We start from the raw sequence: 20,286 nt of genomic DNA on the forward strand, positions 1-20,286 counted from the left end.
CCCCAAAGCTCATTTTCTTCCTGAACAGAAGAGAAAGTCCTTACCCCTACCTCCTTTGGGGTAGGTCCATCTGCCTGACTTCCCCTATAGCCTGACATCCGGTTGGGTTGGGGTGTACGAAAGGCCTAATATTTTTTTGGTTTATCCTCAGGGAATCCCTTTTTATTTGATGCCTTTTCCAGAATATCATCTAGAACCGGGCCAAACACTATCACCCGAGAAAGGAATGGAACACAGTTTGTTTTTGAACTGTGTGTCCCCAGACCATGTTTTTAGCCAAATAGCTCACCGGGCAGCATTAGCTAAGGCTTCATTCCTGGCTGCAAATCTAACAGATTCTGTAGATGCATCAGCCATGAACCCGGTAGCTAGCTTTAGGAGGGGAAGGGATTTCAGGATAGCATCCCTGGGGATTTTAGACTTTAGGTATTTTCCAGGTCGTCGACCCATAGGTGTATGGACCAAGCTTGCTGTGATGTGGGCTCGAATTATGGCCAATGTCTCCCAGGTTCTCTTAAGGAGACAATCCGCCTTCCGATCCATTGGCTCTTTAATGTTAGAGGAGTCCCCAAATGGGATTGAAATCCTCTTTGCCACCTTGGCTATGGGCACAATGATATTGGTGATGTCCTCTGGCTTGAAGGGCAGGCGAAGCTTAAAGTCTCTGGAAATAACCAGCCTTTTCTTGGTGTCTTTCCACTCCTCCATGATAATCGAGCAGATGTGGCTGTTAACCAGTAAGACTCTGTTCCTCTGGGATCTTAAACCACAGAACCTCTCGTCCTGTATACAGTAGAGTGAGGAAACTGGGTTTCCTCCACCTGCATAGTGCTCCTCCCTGATGACCATTGAGGTGCAAGGTTTGCATAGATGTTTTTGCCAGGTGTCTGGCAGCTTAGTATGGTAGAGAGCACATCTTCTGGACTTCCCTGCTTTCTTGCCGTCCCTTTTAGGTGTTGCAGAGGTGGATTTTCGCCCCTAGAATACACAGCATATGACAGGTGTTTCTATGTGTGCGGTAAGGGGCTGACAGTGGGCTTCTCATTAACCCTTCTATTCATGTGCCCTGACCTTGTTTATAAGTAACCTCACCTTTGGCAGATTCCTTCATGTTTAAGCATACAATTGGGCAGCCTACAGACATTTAGAACCCTATTTACATAATACCCATCAGACGAGGTGCCGCTAGGATCCTTGCTTCGTTTGCATACTTTCTGCGTTCCACCATGGAACGCATGCTGACCGCGACCCAGAAATGCTCAACCCGGCCCTCAGGAGATTCTGTGTGCTGGAGCCAGATGCTGGAGCAGAAAGCCTCCTGGCAGGTGGAATTTGCTCACAGCCTGGGAGCAGCGCTCACCACGTAGTCTGAGGGACACCCATCAGAGGGTGTCGGCCACAGACCGCTTAACAGAAGGAAGAGAGAGGCTGGGCCCCCTGATCCGCTCTGGGTGTGCCAGGTATAGCCACGAGGGATATGCCGGAGCTCTTCTCTCGTCATTCCTATTCTCACTGGGACAGGAACAACACTGAGGGGTGGAGATGGGAGGGTCCTCTTAACCTCTAGTTGTTTCCTGTCCCAGCAAGGATAAGAAGGACGACCTCCATAGTACTGTCAGTAGGGATGACCTGGAAACTCTTTGTAGCTAAATCTAATTATATGCTTAAAGAAATAAGTAAGCATCTGCAAACTGTCTATCTCTTCAGGGAAGACCAGATTCATTGCAGGAGCTCACATGCTTGGCAGGCTCCTTTGCAGTCTAGGTGCATCATCATTAAGTTCTTGATCCATAGAACGCCTTCTGCGCCGTTCTGGAAATCTCTGTGGCATTATTGGAGCAGGTGACCAGTCAGATATTTGGATTCTGGGAATATTCAGAACATCACAGAATGGTCTCATGTCACTTGGATCTTTCAATGTAAACAATGCCATTTTCCTAAAAGGCATCAAGTAGTGGTTTCAACACCCTTCCTTTAGCAAGTGTCATTCAGGATAGATCTGTGGGCAATTAATTGTATGCGTTTTCCATTGAAATTAACATGGACCATGCCTAGTGTACGGTGCGCCCTGTCTATCTCCAGCTCCTTATCAATAGGATCACCAAGGATATTATTGAATAATGTCTGCAGTGTTGGCATAAGCGCTTGTGTATTGATGCTTTCAGGTATACACCTTATTTGGATATTATTGTGATTTTCTTGGTCTTCAACCATATTAAACAGACTGTTTATCTGTTGGCTGTGAAACTCCAGTGTTTTCTTATGAGAATTATGATGGCCCATACCTTATATGACATCATCCTCTTAATCTCTGTACCTGGTCAGTGAGCTGTGACACAGAATGCGAGTCCCGACACCACTGGAACACAGCCATAAAGGAACGAGAGTATGAGTGTTTATATTTTAACGAGGCCAAACATGAGGAATGACAAGGGGTTGTCCTACTAGTGGATAATCCCTTTAAGAAATAAAATTTTCAGTTAACTTTTCCAACATTCTGAACATGAAAAAGGCTTCTCTCATGTGTGACCTTTCGGAAGTTTATTAAAAGTTGATTTGTGTAAAACATTTCCCACATTGTGAACAGAAAAAAGGCTTATCCCCTATGTGAATTATTTGGTGACTAAGAAGAGATGATTTCTTGATAAAACATTTATCATATTCTGAACACTAAAAAGGCTTCTCTCCTGTGTGTTCTTTGGTGCTTAACAAAATTTGATTTCTGGTTAAAACATTTCCCACATTGTGAACAGAAAAAAGACTTATAACCTGCATGAATTGTCTCGTGACTAACATGTTCTGATTTCGAATTAAAACATTCCCCATACTCTTAACATGAAAATGAATTTTCCCTTGTGTGGGTTCTCACATGCCTATCAAGATGCGATTTCGTGTTAAAACATTTCCCACATTCTGAACATGAAAAAGGCTTCTCCCCTGTGTGGGTTCTCACGTGCCTAACAAGGTCCACTTTTTGGTAAAAATATTTCCCACATTCTGAACATGAAAAAGGCTTCTCCCCTGTGTGAATTCTTTGATGTTTAAAAACAGTTGATTTAGCTCGAAAACATTTCCCACATCCTGAACATGAAAAAGGCTTCTCCCCTGTGTGGGTTCTCACGTGCCTAACAAGGTCCGCTCTTTGGTAAAAATATTTCCCACATTCTGAACATGAAAAAGGCTTCTCCCCTGTGTGAGTTCTCCAGTGGTTATCAAGTTGCCGTTTCAGGTTAAAACATTTCCCACATTCTGAACATGAAAAAGGCTTCTCCCCTGTGTGAGTTCTCCAGTGGATATCAAGTTGCACTTTCACCTTAAAACATTTCCCACATTCTGAACATGAAAAAGGCTTCTCCCCTGTGTGAGTTCTCCAGTGGTTATCAAGTTGCACTTTCACCTTAAAACATTTCCCACATTCTGAACATGAAAAAGGCTTCTCCCCTGTGTGATTTCTTTGATGTATAAGAAGAGCTGATTTTTCCTTAAAACATTTTCCACATTCTGAACATGAAAAAGGCTTCTCCCCTGTGTGAGTTCTCCGGTGGCTATCACGATGTGCTTTCCTGTTAAAACATTTCCCACATTCTAAACATGAAAAAGGCTTCTCCCCTGTGTGAGTTGTTTGATGTTTAAAAAGAGCTGATTTTTCTCGAAAACATTTCCCACATTCTGAACATGAAAATGGCTTCTCCCCTGTGTGAGTTCTCCAGTGGCTATCAAGATGCCATTTCACATTAAAACATTTCCCACATTCTGAACATGAAAAAGGCTTCTCCCCTGTGTGAGTTCTCCAGTGGTTATCAAGCTGTCGTTTCAGGTTAAAACATTTCCCACATTCTGAACATGAAAAAGGCTTCTCCCCTGTGTGAGTTCTCCGGTGGTTATCAAGTTGCGTTTTCACATTAAAACATTTCCCACATTCTGAGCATGAAAAAGGCTTCTCCCCTGTGTGAGTTCTCCAGTGGCTATCAAGTTGTGCTTTCCTGTTAAAACATTTGCCACATTCTGAACATGAAAAAGGCTTCTCCCCTGTGTGAGTTCTCCGGTGGTTATCAAGTTGCGTTTTCACATTAAAACATTTCCCACATTCTGAGCATGAAAAAGGCTTCTCCCCTGTGTGAGTTCTCCAGTGGCTATCAAGTTGTGCTTTCCTGTTAAAACATTTGCCACATTCTGAACATGAAAAAGGCTTCTCACCTGTGTGAGTTCTCCAGTGGTTATCAAGTTGCCGTTTCAGGTTAAAACATTTCCCACATTCTGAACATGAAAAAGGCTTCTCCCCTGTGTGAGTTCTCCAGTGGCTATCAAGTTGTGCTTTCCTAGTAAAACATTTCCCACATTCTGAACATGAAAAAGGTTTCTCCCCTGTGTGAGTTCTCCGGTGGTTATCAAGTTGCGTTTTCACATTAAAACATTTCCCACTTTCTGAACATGAAAAAGGCTTCCCCCCTGTGTGAGTTCTCCAGTGGCTATCAAGTTGTGCTTTCCTGTTAAAACATTTCCCACATTCTGAACATGAAAAAGGCTTCTCCCCTGTGTGAGTTCTCCAGTGGCTACCAAGTTGCGCTTTCTGGTTAAACCATTTCCCACACTTGGAACAAGAAAAGTTATTCTTCGCTGTGTGAATTTTTTGATGTTTGTGAAAAGACTTTTCAACAGGAGAACTATTTCCACATTCTGAAACTGAAAATGTATTTTTTGCTTTAGGAGCAGTTTGTTTTTGAATTCTTAGTTTGTAACTTTGATTTTCCTTAGTAGTTGGTGATGAATCAGAAGACAGGACCTGTTTCAAAGGATCAGATGACATATCTTTGCTCTGATGTGATGATTGTATATCTGGAGTAATGGCACTCACTTCAGTTGTATCGTGTGGGATCTCAAGATCATCTGATTTAAAAATTGAATATGTCAGCTGTCCCTCTGGTCTCCTGGTACAGTCATCTGCCAAGAAAAAAAACAATATTTATTTTTTAATAAAATACCCTTAAATTTGATATTTTTGAAAAGTTCCAATTAAACTGTCAGTAAATTTTGAAATATTCACAAGACAATGACAGTTAACAGTTTAATAGAAAACCTCATAGGATGAACCAGTAGAGCGTGGTGTTCATATGTTTGTTCATTCTGCTTCCCTAATATGGAATAAAAAGGCACCAAACAATGTTATGTAGACTAAAATAATACTAATAAAAACTTCTACTCATCTCACAAAAAACAAGTCACCCACTCAGGTCCATCATCTGTCAGTGGTAAAACAGAGGTTTCCACCATATTAGAGGCTCAAAGGCTCTTGAAAAGCAACATGGCTTCCATAAACCAATCCAGCAATATCCGCTCTTCCAAAGTCAAATCTCCCCCTCGCTTCTGGGCCTTGAATTGTGCCCAAATCAGATTTAGCATCCATGTATTTGCCATTTCTATAGTGAAAAGAACCCACTTAATTTATGGTGTGTTTCTCCTGAAGTACAATCTGGGCACTATGTGTTGGTTAATAAAAAAGGCAAATGTGCAATTTTCACTCTCCAACATGCACTGATTACAGATATTAGCAAAGTGTCTTTGAAGCCAAAATATTCCCTACTTCTAATGATTAATTCATTCAATGTTTTATTTATTTTATTATTTATCTGCACGTTTGTCACATTAGGCCTTCTGCACATAGCGTGTCCCATCTCCTATGTGATCTGTTCCTGCAATGTCTGCTTCTGTCACCAGGAGTCGCCTTATTCATCCTGCAGGCAGCGCTGGTAATGGAAGAGACATGGGAACCAGGAAATTCAAGAGAATTTTGAAAATAATTTGTAAGGTCCACTTGTTTCCTATTATCCTTTGTGAAGAATTCCAAAATTATCACCTCATAAAGGGACACAATGTCAGGGCCCTGATTAGGAACACAAAACTGGCTGGGGGACGAGGTTAACCCCTTTCTGCCATCGGACGGAATAGTACGTCAGTGGTACATCGGTATAAGAACCAGAGGTCTCCTAAAGACCTCTATGGTTGTTGATGCCAGATTGCTGTGAGCGCCACCCTGTGGTCGGCACTCATAGCAATGCTGGAATTCAGCTACATAGGGGCAATTTGAGCATCTCCCCTATGTAGCAGAGCCGATCAGGCTATGCCAGCTTAAAGCCTCCCATGGAGGCTATTGAAGCATGGCAAAAGTTAAAAAAGTTTTTAAAAATATGAAAAAAAATAAAAAATATAAAAAGTTCAAATCAACCCTCTTTCGCACCATTCAAAATATAAAAAAAAAACAAAGCAAAAACCTACACTTATTTGGTATAGCCACGTTTAGAATCACCTGATCTATCAATTACAAAAGGGATTAACCTGAAAATGCCAGAATTACATTTTGTTGGTCGACGCAACATTGCATTAAAATGCAGTAACGGGCGATCAAAAGAACGTATCTGCACCAAAATAGTATCATTAAAGACGTAAGTATGTAAGTAAAAAGAAGCCCTCACCCAACCCCAGATCACGAAAAATGGAGACGCTACGGGTCTTGGAAAACTGCACAATTTTTTTTTCTTTAGCAAAGTTTGGATTTTTTTTTTTACCACTTAGATAAAAAAAAACCTAGACATGTTTGGTGTCTATGAACTTGTAATGACCTGGAGAATCATAATGGCAGGTCAGTTTTAGCATTTAGTGAACCTAGGAAAAAAGCCAAACAAAAAACAAGTGTGGGATTGCACTTTTTTTTTTGCAATTTCATCGCACTTGGAATTTTTTTTCTGTTTTCTAGTACATGACATAGTAAAACCAATGATGTCGTTCAAAATTACAACTCGTCCTGCAAAAAATAAGTCCTCACATGGCCATATTGATGGAACAATAAAAAAGTTATGGCTCTGGGAAGGAGGTGAGCGAAAAATGAAAAAGCAAAACCGAAAAAAGCTCCGGGGGTTAAGGGGCTTAAATACTATTTTGGACACTAACTACTGTAGTCAAAAACTGATTATATACAACAACACATCTACTGAAATGATCAAACTCAACAGTCTTCATTAGTAAGAAATTAGTAAACAGAGGTGAAACCTCTCTGGGGTAATTACAGTTTGGGGCTCGGTGGCTCTTGGCAATCTAAACTATTGTAAATGACAATATTTTCTGTCAGAGGAATATCAAGAAGAAATATTAGATATTTAAAGAGAACTTTTTATAATAGTGCAGAGCTAAGGTGTCAGATCTCTGGCATTTGGCAGAGGAAATGGAGAACTTTTTTAAAGATACCAGGGAATTGAAAACTCACATAAGTGAGGCAGGCCGATCCCTCCACAAGCAAACTATCATACAGAAAGAAACTGTAAAAAAAAAAAAAATACAAATTAGACCTACTGGTAATTATATTTCCAGGAGTCCATCATGACAGCACATCAGGAGGTAGTCCCGTATGTCCTCTAGGGACAGGAAACACACAAGAGGTTAAAAGCCCCCCTTTCCACCAAAACCCCAGTGTCTTTTACCGATCACTAAACCAGGATGGATGCAACTCTATTTTATTTAACTCTTACACACAAATGTTAACTCACATTAGTTTCAAAGTTAAGGGGAGGAAATGTAATGGTGCGGTCATGATGGACTCCTGGAAATATAATTACCGGTAGGTCTAATTTGTATTTTCTCAGGATGTCCCTCATGACAGCACGTCAGGAGAAATACCATATAAATGGCATTCTAGGGTGGGACCACTGCCTGTAGGACCTTTCGTCCGTAGGACAATTGAAGACCTGACATCACATCTAACTTATAATGTCTACAGAAGGTTGTTAAATTGGACCAAGTTGCTGCCCTGCAAATCTGGTCTATGGAAGCCCCTGTCCTTTCAGCCAAGGAAACAGAAATTGTTCCTGTAGAGTGGGCTTTAATTTTAAGCAGAGGATCTTTTATCTCTGACTCATATGCTAGTGCTATGGTACACGTGATCCACCTAGACAAAGTTAATTTAGAGGGTTTTTTACCCTTATTTTTCCCAGCATATTGCAAGAGGTTCGAATCCTGCCTCCAAGAAGCTGTGATCTCTACATAGCGCATCAATGCTCTTCTCATGTCTAGTGTGTGGAACAGCCTTTCCTTCTCGTTTTTTGGAAGATTGTTGTGAATTCCGTTCTTGGGCTCCCTCCTGTGGTTGTGAAAGGTACTTTTGTGAGTTCTGCCCTTGGGCTCCCTCTGGTGGTTTCGAGTGGAACTGCTGCTCCTTGAGTTTAGCAGTAGCAGCTGCTTTCACTGATCGTCTCTCCTGGCTTTGCTATTTAACCTGGCTCTGGTCTTTAGTTCATGCCAGCTGTCAATGTTTCTGGGTTGGATTCAGATCCCTCCTTGGATTTCTCTGATGGCCTGTCCATTTCAGCAAAAGATAAGTTCTTGCTAGTTCTTTGGGTTGTCTATTTGCTGTGGACTTTATTGCTCAGCTCATGTTATGTTTCTTTTTGTCCAGCTTGTCATTCTGATATATTCAGGCTAGCTGGAAGCTCTGGGAAAGCAGATTTGCCCTCCACACCGTGAGTCGGTGTGGAGATCATTTTTGTAAACTCTGCGTGGATTTTTAGTTTTTAATACTGACCGCACAGTATCCTTTCCTATTCTGTCTATCTAGATTAGTATTGGCCTCCTTTGCTAAAATCTGTTCTGTTTTCATTTCTGTGTATTTCATTTCCCTCTTCACTCACAGTCAATATTTGTGGGGGGCTATCTTTCCTTTTGGGATTTTCTCTGAGGCGAGATAGCTTTCTGTTTCCATCTTTAGGGGTAGTTAGTTCTCAGGCTGTGACGAGGTGTCTAGGGAGTGACAGGAACATCCCACAGCTATTTCTAGTGTTGGTGTTAGGATTAGGAACTGCGGTCAGTATAGATACCACCTCCTCAGAGCTCGTCCCATGTTGCTCTTTAACCACCAGGTCATATCAGTGTTGCTCCTTAACCACCAGGTCATAACAGTACAGCTGGCCCACAATGTGTTGAATGCATCTCAAAAGAGGGAAAAAAAAGTTCTGAGTCATTTTTTTTCCTTTGCAGCCTGTTTTGTCTTTTTTTCCCCCTTAATCTCTGGGTGGTTCAGGATTCTGGTGCTGACATGGAGGTTCAGGGTCTGTTCTCACGTGTGGATCAACTCGCTGCAAGGGTACAGAGTATCCAAGATTGTGTTGTTCAGACTCCGGTTTTGGAGCCTAGAATTCCTATTCCTGATTTGTTTTCTTGGGATAGATCTAAATTTCTGAACTTTAAAAATAACTGCAGATTGTTTTTTGCTTTGAGACCCCGTTCCTCTGGTGACCCCATTCAGCAGGTGAAGATTGTTATTTCTCTGCTGCGTGGAGACCCGCAGGACTGGGCATTCTCCCTTGAGCCAGGGAATCCTGCATTGCTCAATGTAGACACATTTTTTCAAGCGCTCGGATTGCTGTATGACGAACCTAATTCTGTGGATCAGGCAGAAAAAACCTTGCTGGCTCTGTGTCAGGGTCAGGAAGCGGCAGAAGTATACTGCCAGAAATTTAGAAAGTGGTCTGTGCTCACAAAATGGAATGAGTATGCCCTGGCAGCAATTTTCAGAAAGGGTCTTTCTGAAGCCCTTAAAGATGTTATGGTGGGATTCCCCATGCCTGCTGGTTTGAACGAATCAATGTCTTTGGCCATTCATATTGATCGGCGCCTGCGCGAGCGCAAGGTGGTGCACCATATGGCGGTGTCCTCTGGGCAGAGTCCTGAGCCTATGCAATGTGATAGGATTTTGACTAGAGCAGAACGGCAGGAATTCAGACGTCAGAATGGGCTGTGTTTTTACTGTGGTGATTCTACTCATGCTATTTCTGGTTGCCCTAAGCGTACTAAGAGGGTCGCTAGGTTTGTTACCATTAGTACTGTACAGCCTAAATTTCTCTTGTATATTACCCTGATTTGCTCATTGTCGTCCTTTCTGTTATGGCATTTATGGATTCAGGCGCTGCCCTGAACTTAATGGACTTAGAATTCGCCAAAAGCTGTGGTTTTTCCTTGGAGCCTTTGCAGAGCCCTATTCCCTTAAGGGGGATTGATGCTACGCCATTGGCCAAGAATAAACCTCAGTACTGGACACAGTTAACCATGTACATGGCTCCAGCACATCAGGAAGTTATTCGCTTTTTGGTGTTGCATAATTTGCATGATGTTGTTGTGCTGGGTTTTCCATGGTTACAGGTACATAATCCAGTGCTGGATTGGAAATCTATGTATGTGACTAGTTGGGGTTGTCAAGGAATATATAGTGATGTTCCTTTGATGTCAATTTCCTCTTCCCCCTCTTCTGAAGTTCCTGAGTTTTTGTCGGATTTCCAGGATATATTTGATGAGCCCAAGTCCAGTTCCCTTCCTCCTCATAGGGACTGCGATTGTGCTATTAACTTGATTCCTGGCTGTAAGTTCCCTAAGGGCCGACTTTTCAATCTGTCTGTGCCAGAGCATGCCGCTATGCGAAGTTATGTTAAGGAGTCTTTGGAGAAGGGGCATATTCGCCCGTCTTCGTCACCGTTGGGAGCGGGGTTTTTTTTGTTGCCAAGATGGATGGCTCCTTGAGGCCCTGTATAGATTATCGCCTTCTCAATAAGATCACTGTCAAATTCCAGTACCCTTTACCTTTGCTTTCTGATTTGTTTGCTCAGATTAAGGGGGCTAGTTGGTTTACTAAGATTGACCTTTGAGGGGCGTATAATCTTGTTCGTATTAAACAGGGTGACGAATGGAAAACAGCATTTAATATGCCCGAAGGCCATTTTGAATATCTTGTGATGCCATTCGGGCTCTCTAATGCTCCATCTGTGTTTCAGTCCTTTATGCATGATATCTTCCGGAATTATCTTGATAAATTCATGATTGTATATTTGGATGATATTTTGTTTTTTTCCGATGATTGGGAGTCTCATGTGAAGCAGGTCAGGATGGTATTTCAGACCCTTCGTGCTAATGCGTTGTTTGTGAAGGGGTCTAAGTGCCTTTTTGGAGTTCAGAAGGTTTCTTTTTTGGGTTTTATTTTTTCTCCCTCGGCTATTGAAATGGATTATGTTAAGGTCCAGGCCATTCATGATTGGACTCAACCCATATCTGTGAAGAGCCTTCAGAAATTTCTGGGCTTTGCTAATTTTTATCGCCGCTTCATTGCTAACTTTTCCAGTGTGGTTAAGCCTCTGACCGATTTGACGAAGAAAGGCGCTGATGTGATGAATTGGTCCCCTGCGGCTGTTGAGGCCTTTCGGGAGCTTAAACGTCGTTTTACTTCTGCCCCTGTGTTGCGTCAGTCAGATGTTTCTCTCCCTTTTCAGGTTGAGGTTGACGCTTCTGAGATTGGGTCAAGGGCTGTTTTGTCTCAGAGAAGTTCTGATGGCTCTTTGATGAAACCGTGTGCTTTCTTCTCCAGAAAGTTTTCGCCTGCTGAGCGTAATTATGATATCGGCAATCGGGAGTTGTTGGCTATGAAGTGGGCATTTGAGGAGTGGCGACATTGGCTTGAGGGAGCCAAGCATCGCGTTGTGGTCTTGACCGATCATAAAAATCTGATTTACCTTGAATCTGCCAAGCGGTTGAATCCTAGACAAGCTCGATGGTCTCTGTTTTTCTCCCATTTTGATTTTGTGGTCTCGTATCTTCCGGGATCTAGGAATGTGAAAGCTGATGCCCTTTCTAGGAGTTTTTTGCCTGATTCTCCGGGAGTCCTTGAGCCGGTTGGTATTCTCAAGGAGGGGGTGATTCTTTCTGCCATCTCCCCTGATTTACGGCGGGTGCTTCGGGAGTTTCAGGCTGATAAACCTGACCGCTGTCCAGTAGGGAAACTCTTTGTTCCTGATAGATGGACTAGTAAGGTAATTTCTGAGATTCATTGTTCAGTATTGGCTGGTCATCCTGGGATTTTTGGTAAGAGATTTGGTTGCTAGGTCCTTTTGGTGGCCTTCCTTGTCGCGGGATGTGCGTTCTTTTGTGCAGTCCTGTGGGACTTGTGCCCGGGCCAAGCCTTGCTGTTCCCGTGCTAGTGGGTTGCTTTTGCCTTTGCCGGTCCCTGAGAGGCCCTGGACGCATATTTCCATGGATTTTATTTCTGATCTTCCTGTTTCTCAGAAGATGTCTGTCATCTGGGTGGTTTGTTACCGGTTTTCTAAGATGGTCCATTTGGTACCTTTGCCTAAGTTGCCTTCCTCCTCTGATTTGGTTCCATTATTTTTTCAGCATGTGGTTCGTTTCCATGGCATTCCAGAGAATATTGTGTCTGACAGAGGTTCCCAGTTTGTTTCTAGGTTTTGGTGGTCCTTTTGTGCTAGAATGGGCATTGATTTGTCTTTTTCTTCAGCATTTCATCCTCAGACAAATGGCCAAACTGAGCGAACCAATCAGACCTTGGAAACCTATTTGAGATGCTTTGTGTCTGCTGATCAGGATGATTGGGTGACCTTCTTGCCGTTGGCCGAGTTTGCCCTTAATAAGCGGGCTAGTTCGGCTACCTTGGTTTCGCCTTTTTTTTGTAACTTTGGTTTTCATCCTCGTTTCTCTTCAGGGCAGGTTGAGCCTTCTGACTGTCCTGGTGTGGATTCTGTGGTGGACAGGTTACAGCAGATTTGGACTCATGTGGTGGACAATTTAACGTTGTCTCAGGAAAAGGCTCAACGTTTTGCTAACCGTCATTGGTGTGTTGGTCCCCGGCTTTGTGTTGGGGATTTGGTCTGGTTCTCTTCTCGTCATGTTCCTATGAAGGTTTCTTCCCCTAAGTTCAAGCCTCGCTTTATTGGTCCTTATAAGATTTCTGAAATTATCAATCCTGTGTCTTTTCGTTTGGCCCTTCCAGCTTCTTTTTCCATCCATAATGTTTTCCATAGATCTTTGTTGTGGAGATATGTGGTGCCCATGGTTCCCTCTGTTGATCCTCCTGCTCCGGTATTGGTTGAGGGGGAGTTGGAATATGTGGTGGAGAAGATTTTGGATTCTCGTTTTTCGAGGCGGAAGCTTCAGTATCTGGTCAAGTGGAAGGGTTATGGCCAGGAGGATAATTCTTGGGTTGTTGCCTCCGATGTCCATGCTGCCGATTTGGTTTGTGCTTTTCACTTGGCTCGTCCGGATCGGCCTGGGGGCTCTGGTGAGGGTTCGGTGACCCCTCCTCAAGGGGGGGGGTACTGTTGTGAATTCCGTTCTTGGGCTCCCTCCTGTGGTTGTGAATGGTACTTTTGTGAGTTCTGCCCTTGGGCTCCCTCTGGTGGTTTCGAGTGGAACTGCTGCTCCTTGAGTTTAGCAGTAGCAGCTGCTTTCACTGATCGTCTCTCCTGGCTTTGCTATTTAACCTGGCTCTGGTCTTTAGTTCATGCCAGCTGTCAATATTTCTGGGTTGGATTCAGATCTTTCCTTGGATTTCTCTGATGGCCTGTCCATTTCAGCAAAAGATAAGTTCTTGCTAGTTCTTTGGGTTGTCCATTTGCTGTGGACTTTATTGCTCAGCTCATGTTATGTTTCTTTTTGTCCAGCTTGTCATTATGATATATTCAGGCTAGCTGGAAGCTCTGGGGAAGCAGATTTGCCTTCCACACCGTGAGTCGGTGTGGAGATCATTTTTGTAAACTCTGCGTGGATTTTTAGTTTTTAATACTGACCGCACAGTATCCTTTCCTATTCTGTCTATCTAGATTAGTATTGGCCTCCTTTGCTAAAATATGTTTTCATTTCTGTGTATGTCATTTCTCTCTCCACCCACAGTCAATATTTGTGGGGGGCTATCTTTCCTTTTGGGATTTTCTCTGAGGAGAGATAGCTTTCTGTTTCCATCTTTAGGGGTAGTTAGTTCTCAGGCTGTGACGAGGTGTCTAGGGAGTGACAGGAACATCCCACGGCTATTTCTAGTGTTGGTGTTAGGATTAGGAACTGCGGTCAGTATAGATACCACCTCCTCAGAGCTCATACCATGTTGCTCTTTAACCACCAGGTCATATCAGTGTTGCTCCTTAACCACCAGGTCATAACAGAAGATGACAAAGATGGAAGAATAATCTCTTGGCTAAAATTTGACTCTGACACTATCTTTGGTAAAAAGGATGGGTCAAGCCTAAATATTAACCGATCCTCTAGGATCTGTAAGTAGGGATCCCTGACTGACAGTGCCTGTAATTCACCCAAACGTTTCGCCGAGGTAACTGCCACCAGAAATGCCGTCTTCATAGAGAGGAAGTTGATGCTGGATTCTTCTTGGGGCTCATGGGGGGATCTGCACAGGGTAAATAACACAAGATTTTGGTCCCAAGAAGACACAGTTTCTCTGACTGTGGGTCAATCTGGTAATGGCTCGAGAAAACTTTGCTACCCAAGGGTGGTCCGCTAAAGGAAGTCCATGAAGGCACTAAGGGCAGAGATTGGCACCTTCAGTGTGGTAGGCTTTAAGCTCATCTCAAATCCCTCCTGGAGGAAGTCCAATATTCTGGGAATGTCTGGGCCAACTGTGCTCGAAGTAGATTCGCCAATGTAAGAACAAAACCTCTTCCATATTTTGGAATAGATCGCTATTGGTCTCCTACTCGCCTGCATAGTAGCTATCACCCTGTCTGACAATCCCCTGGAACTTAGGATCTTCTGTTCAGGATCCAGGCCGTCAGGCACAGAAGACGAGGGTGTTGGTGCCAGAGGGGACCTTGCAACAGCAGATCGGATCTGTCTGGAAGTGGAACTGGATCTTCCAGAGTCATGAGGTGCAACATTGGAAACTAAATCCTCTTCGGCCAGAAGGGAGCTACCAATATCACTGTGGCCTGATCTTTGATTTTTCTCAGTATTCTCTGTATGAGGGGAAAAGGAGGGAATGCGTACAGAAGACCTTCTTCCCAACTCTGAGATAGGGCATCTATGCCTTCTGGGCTGTCGGCTGGATTTATGGAGAAGAATCTTGCCACCTTCGCGTTCTTCCGGGTTGCAAACAGGTCTACACGCGGTGTTCCCCATCTCTGGGTCAGCTGGTGGAATAGCTCTGGGTTCAGTTCCCACTGAGGAAAAAAGTTTCTCCCTGCTGAGATAACCTGCCGTTATGTTCTCGGAACCTTTCAAGTGCACAGCGGAGATGGACCGGACGTTTCTTTCCGCCCACTGAAAAATATTTTTGGCTAAGGTCTGCAGGAGTTGGCCTCCCTGGCGTCTCAAGAAGGAAACTTCTGTGATATTGTCCGACAGGACTTTTACATGTAGATCTCGTACCGTGTCCTGACAACATTGCAGAGTCTCCCATACAGCTTTCAGCTCTCTCTAATTGGAGGATCTTCTCCGCCCCATGTGCCCTGTAGAAAACAACCCTCTACCTCTGCACCCCATCCGCTCAAACGCATCGGTGGTATTCCAGATGCAGGGGGAAACGATCCAAGACACTCCTCTTCTGAGATTGTCCTTGGATGTGCACCATGACAGGGAATGTTTTAGACCAGTGGGGACCGCCATCTTTTTGTCTACTCCTGAGGGATGCCTGTTCCAGGACGCAAGGACTGCACATTGAAGGCGTCTTCAGTGGGCCTGACTCCAACATACACTTGGGATGCAGGATGTCATCAGTCCTAGGATCCTCATGGCGTATCTGATGGAGCTCATCTTCTTCCTCTGTAATGCACAGATCCTGCTTCTGATCTCCTCTTGCTTCACGTGGGGTACGTAGGACATCCTGTGATGGGGATCAAGGAGGACCCCTAAGAACACCACCTGGGTCCCTGGATGTAAATTGGATTTTTCCCAGTTTATTTGCCACCCTAGGTCTTCCAGAACTTTTATAGTGTGGGATAGCTGTTGCCTGAGGTGTACAGCCATGTCTGCTACCAGAAGGATGTCATCCAGGTAGGGGACCACGACTATTCCTTGTTTCCTCAGAAAGGCTGCCACCTCTGTCATTATTTTCGTAAAGATGCACGGGGCTGGGGATAGGCCAAATGGGAGGCATGTGAACTGGAAATGATGGTTTGAATCGTAATGGTGTACAGCAAACCTCAGATATTGGCGATGGTCTGGGTGATTTGGCACATGATAATACGCATCTCTTAGATTTAAAGTGCACATGATGTTGTCTCTCTCTATCAGTTGGATGGCAGATTTTATTGTCTCCATTTTAAATCTTTTGTATCTTACCCACTGATTCAGTGGTTTTAAATTTATGATGGTGCAATATTTGCCTGAAGGCTTTTTTATGGAGAATAGAGAGGAGTAGTGGCCCTGATGAACTTCTACAATAGGCACCACCCCCAATTCTAAGAGATTTCTGACATCTGTTCAGAGCCTGCCTTGCGCGGAAAGGGATTGGGGTTTGGTGATGCAAAACCAATGGGGAGAGAGATGGGCAAAGTCTATCCTGTTACCTTCTCCAATGGATCGCAGGATCCACTTGTTGCTGGTTATGGCCCCCCACTCTGTTTGAAAAAACTGCAGTCTCCCTCGTACTTTCCTGGTGTCAAGACCTTCTATGTGGAGGAAGATTGGGTGACTTTACCCTTACCTCCCTTGGGGTAACTCCACCTGCCTGCCTTACCCTTTCCCTTAGAGTCCTGCCTAGAGGGCCGACGGGGCCCACGAAAGTAATTAAACCTTTAGTTTTTCCCTCCGGCAACCCCCTTTTGTCAACAGCGGCCCTCTCTAAAATGTCATCCAGTATAGGACCGAAGACGTGTTCCTGAGAAAGGGATAGAGCAGAGCTTGCTTTTGGATTGGCTATCCCCCTACCATGTTTTAAGCCATATGGCCCGCCGTGCCGAGTTGGATAGTACGCAAATCTTACAGACTCTGCTGAAGCGTCCACCATAAATTGTGTCGCCATTTTTAACATGGGGATAGATTCTGCTATAACCTCTCTAGAGGTGTTGAATTTTATCTGGGTAGACAGTTGTCAATCCAGAAGCACATGGACCTAGCTACCGAGGTGGCTGCTATGTTTGTGTTAATAATCGCCACCATGGACTCCCAGCTTCTTCTCAACAGACCTTCTGCCTTCCTGTCCATGGCGTTCCATAGGCAGGAAGTGTCCTCAAATGGTGTAGCGGTCTTTCTTGTCACTCTGGTGACGGGAATATCCACCTTTCCACCTTAGGGATTTCTTCCCATTATTTGATTTCTGAAGGATCAAAAGGAAGACGGGCTTTAAAGTCACAAGGGATGACCAGGTGCTTCTTTGTATCTTCCCATTCTTCCAGGATCATGGATCTACTATGCTGGTTGACTGGAAACACTATTTCTTTGTGTTCTGAGACAGCCGAACATCTCGTCCTGAACCGTGCGACCTCTGTTTCTTCAATCTTCATGGTTGCTCTCACTGCTTTCAATAAGAAGTCCGTATCTTCAGATGAGAAAAAACACTTTTTCCTCTCCTTGGATGGCCTTTGGGAAAAACATTCTTCCTCGGCTTCAGCTTCTTCCTCTGAGTAGTTCGAGTTAGGGTACGCTTCCTCTGAGGATTCCTCCATCTCCCATCGGGCTCTCTTGTGACGGGAGGTGCTCAGATCTGGCTGTGGCAGCACAAGATTAGCAATGGTGTTCTGGACTTCTTCCCTGATAATCGCCCGCATACCCATCAGGAAGGACACCTGTTCCTCTTTTAGGAATTTTGCAACACACTCTGGACATAATTGTTTTGTGTATGAGTCCGCTAATTTAGTGTTGCATGTCGGGCATCTCCACATCCTTTTCCAGGAAGAAGAGCTGGATCTTAGGGGGGTCCCTTTATCCTAACACACAAAATGGAACAATTCCCCTTTAACTAAGTGACTACTAACATGAGACAAAGCAGGCGCTATGGGGGCACTTATGCTGGCCAAGGACTGCTCGGCTGGTGCTTCTGAGCGAGATGGATTAACCTCCATGGTTCAGACTGTGCACATCACCCGTCTCATGAGTATCTTTTTAAAGGGTCTTACCTTGTCCAGATGGCCTCCAGATTACCCCCATAGCTCTCTCATGTGTTCCTGATTGGAACCCACGCTGCACCGTTCTGATTGGAAGTGTCCCTCTAAACCGGAACTGTGCATCCTCGAATCGCGTCCGGCCGGAATCACGTTCCCCGATGGAACCTATGTTCACCATGCGACCGGAAGTAAGCGGAAGCTCCTCTGCTCCACCGACACGCTTAGTGACCCCCGCCCAGTGAGGTATCAATGATGGAGCCTCTTTACAGCAGGAAAGAAAGAGATCCAGTTCCCTCCGATCCCACTGAGCTCCGGTAAGTATCGCGCTCCTGCGATCCTCTTGCACGCTCTGTCCTGCTAGGGACAGGAAAAACACTGGGGTTGGGGTGGAAGGGCTTTTAGTCTCTTGTGTGTTTCCGGTCCCTAGAGGATATACGGGACTACCTCCTAACGTGCTGTCATGAGGGACATCCTGGGAAACACATTTTTTATTCTATGTTGCATCTTTAACAACATATGTTTCAGGGTCAGGATAAAGGGATACTCTGCTACTATTGTACAGAAATTCACACTTGGCCCTCACTGCACATTCAATGTTGTCGATTATAAAAGTGAATTTTGGCTCGAAAGACTAGACCTGGTCTTGTACGGACCATATGAGCACATTCATCAGCAAAGAAGGGAGAGACGGTAGATTCATCCAATAAGATATCAGGGTGGTAGGAATCCAACAGCATCATTACTCTCCACTTTCTCTTACAGGTCCATCATAAGGGTATGTGTCCATGTTCAGGATTGCATCAGGATTTGCTCAGGATATGCTCAGGATTTGACACAGGTAAAATCTGCACCAAATCTGCACCTGAGGTCACTGGCAGGTCACCTGCGTTTTTCAACGCGTTTTTTTCATGCGGATTTGTGTGTGTTTTTGTAAGCTCAATAAAGATACCAAAAAAAAGGGTGATGTCATTTCTTGTCCAACCTCTTCATTTACATAGTCCATTGAATAATAATGTTTACACACACAGATAGATAGATAACAGATAGATAGATGATAGATATGGGATAGATAATAGATAGATTTATCGTATCTATCTATTGTATCTATCTATCGTATCTATCATCTATCTATAAATATATCTATCGATAGATAGATAATAGATAGATATGATAGCTAGATATACTAAACATCGGGCTTGGTATTATCTATGTATCTATAGGTATATATATCTATAAATATATCTATAGATAAATTATCCATCTACCATATAATTGTCTAAAGGTCACTTCCGTCTTTATTCTGTCTGTTTGTCACGGAAATCACAAGTCGCTGATTGGTCGCTGCAAAACGGCCACGACCAATCAGCGACGGGCACAGTCCGGCGGTGAAATGGCCGCTCCCTACTGCCCTGCAGTCAGTGCCCCCTCCAGTCAGCGCTCACACAGGGTTAATGGCAGTGATAACAGACCGCGCTATGCCGCGGTGTAACGCGTCCCGTTATCGCTGCTATTAACCCTGTGTGACCAACTTTTTACTATTGATGCTGCCTATGCAAGATCAAAAGTAAAAAGATCTAATGTTAAAAATAATAATAATAAAAAAAATCATTACATACTCACCCTCCGCCGGCCCCTGGATCCAGCTAAGGCCTTTACCGCTCCTCGCGACGCTCCGGTGACCGGTCCATGCATTGCAGTCTCGCGAGATGATAATGTAGCGGTCTCGTGAAACCGCTGCGTCATCATCTCGCGAGACTGCAATGCACTCTTGTGACCGGAGCGTCGCGAGGAGCATCGGTAAACGCCTCGCCTGGATCTGGGGGCCGATGGAGGGTGACTATATAACTATTTTTTATTTTAATTCTTTTTTTAACAGCGATATGGTGTCCAGATTGCTATATACTATGTGGGCTGTGTTAGATACTGGGTGGGCTGTGTTATATACTACATCTCTGTGCTATATACTATGTGGGCTGTGCTATATACTACGTGGCTGTGGTATATACTACGTGGCTGGGCAATATACTACATCGCTGTGCTCTATACTACGTGGCATGTGTTATATACTGCATGGGCAGTGTTATATACTACGTCTCTGTGCTATATACTACATGGCTGTGCAATATACTACGTGGCTGCGCTATCTGTTATGATCCTAATGGCAGAGGATCTCTGGCAAGTCTGCAAAAACATAGGAACTGCTCTAGGGAGGTGGAAACTGGGCTAACCGCATACCTGATCCTAACACACAACTAAAAGTAGCCGGTGAACGTGCCTACATTGATTCTAGACGTCTCGAGCCAGCCGGAGAACTGACTACCCCTAAAGGGAAAATAAGACCTCACTTGCCTCCAGAGAAATTAAACCCCAAAGATATAGAAAGCCCCCAACAAATAATAACGGTGAGGCAAGAGGAAAA

The 20,286-nt window shown here is 44.1% G+C and overlaps 1 protein-coding gene across 1 annotated transcript in view; it reads right to left on the reverse strand.

Annotated features, from left to right (window-relative positions):
* Positions 1-2,302: 2,302 nt before the first annotated feature.
* The window catches only part of LOC143767732 (uncharacterized), a 99,379-nt gene continuing 81,395 nt past the window's right edge, over positions 2,303-20,286 (reverse strand). The window contains exon 7 of the mRNA XM_077256227.1: positions 2,303-4,941. Within this exon, the coding sequence (XP_077112342.1) occupies positions 2,831-4,941 (2,111 nt within the window). The 3' untranslated portion in view covers positions 2,303-2,830. The remainder of the gene's footprint in view (positions 4,942-20,286) is intronic.

Source organism: Ranitomeya variabilis, chromosome 4, assembly GCF_051348905.1.
Source record: "Ranitomeya variabilis isolate aRanVar5 chromosome 4, aRanVar5.hap1, whole genome shotgun sequence".
Lineage (NCBI taxonomy): Eukaryota > Metazoa > Chordata > Amphibia > Anura > Dendrobatidae > Ranitomeya > Ranitomeya variabilis.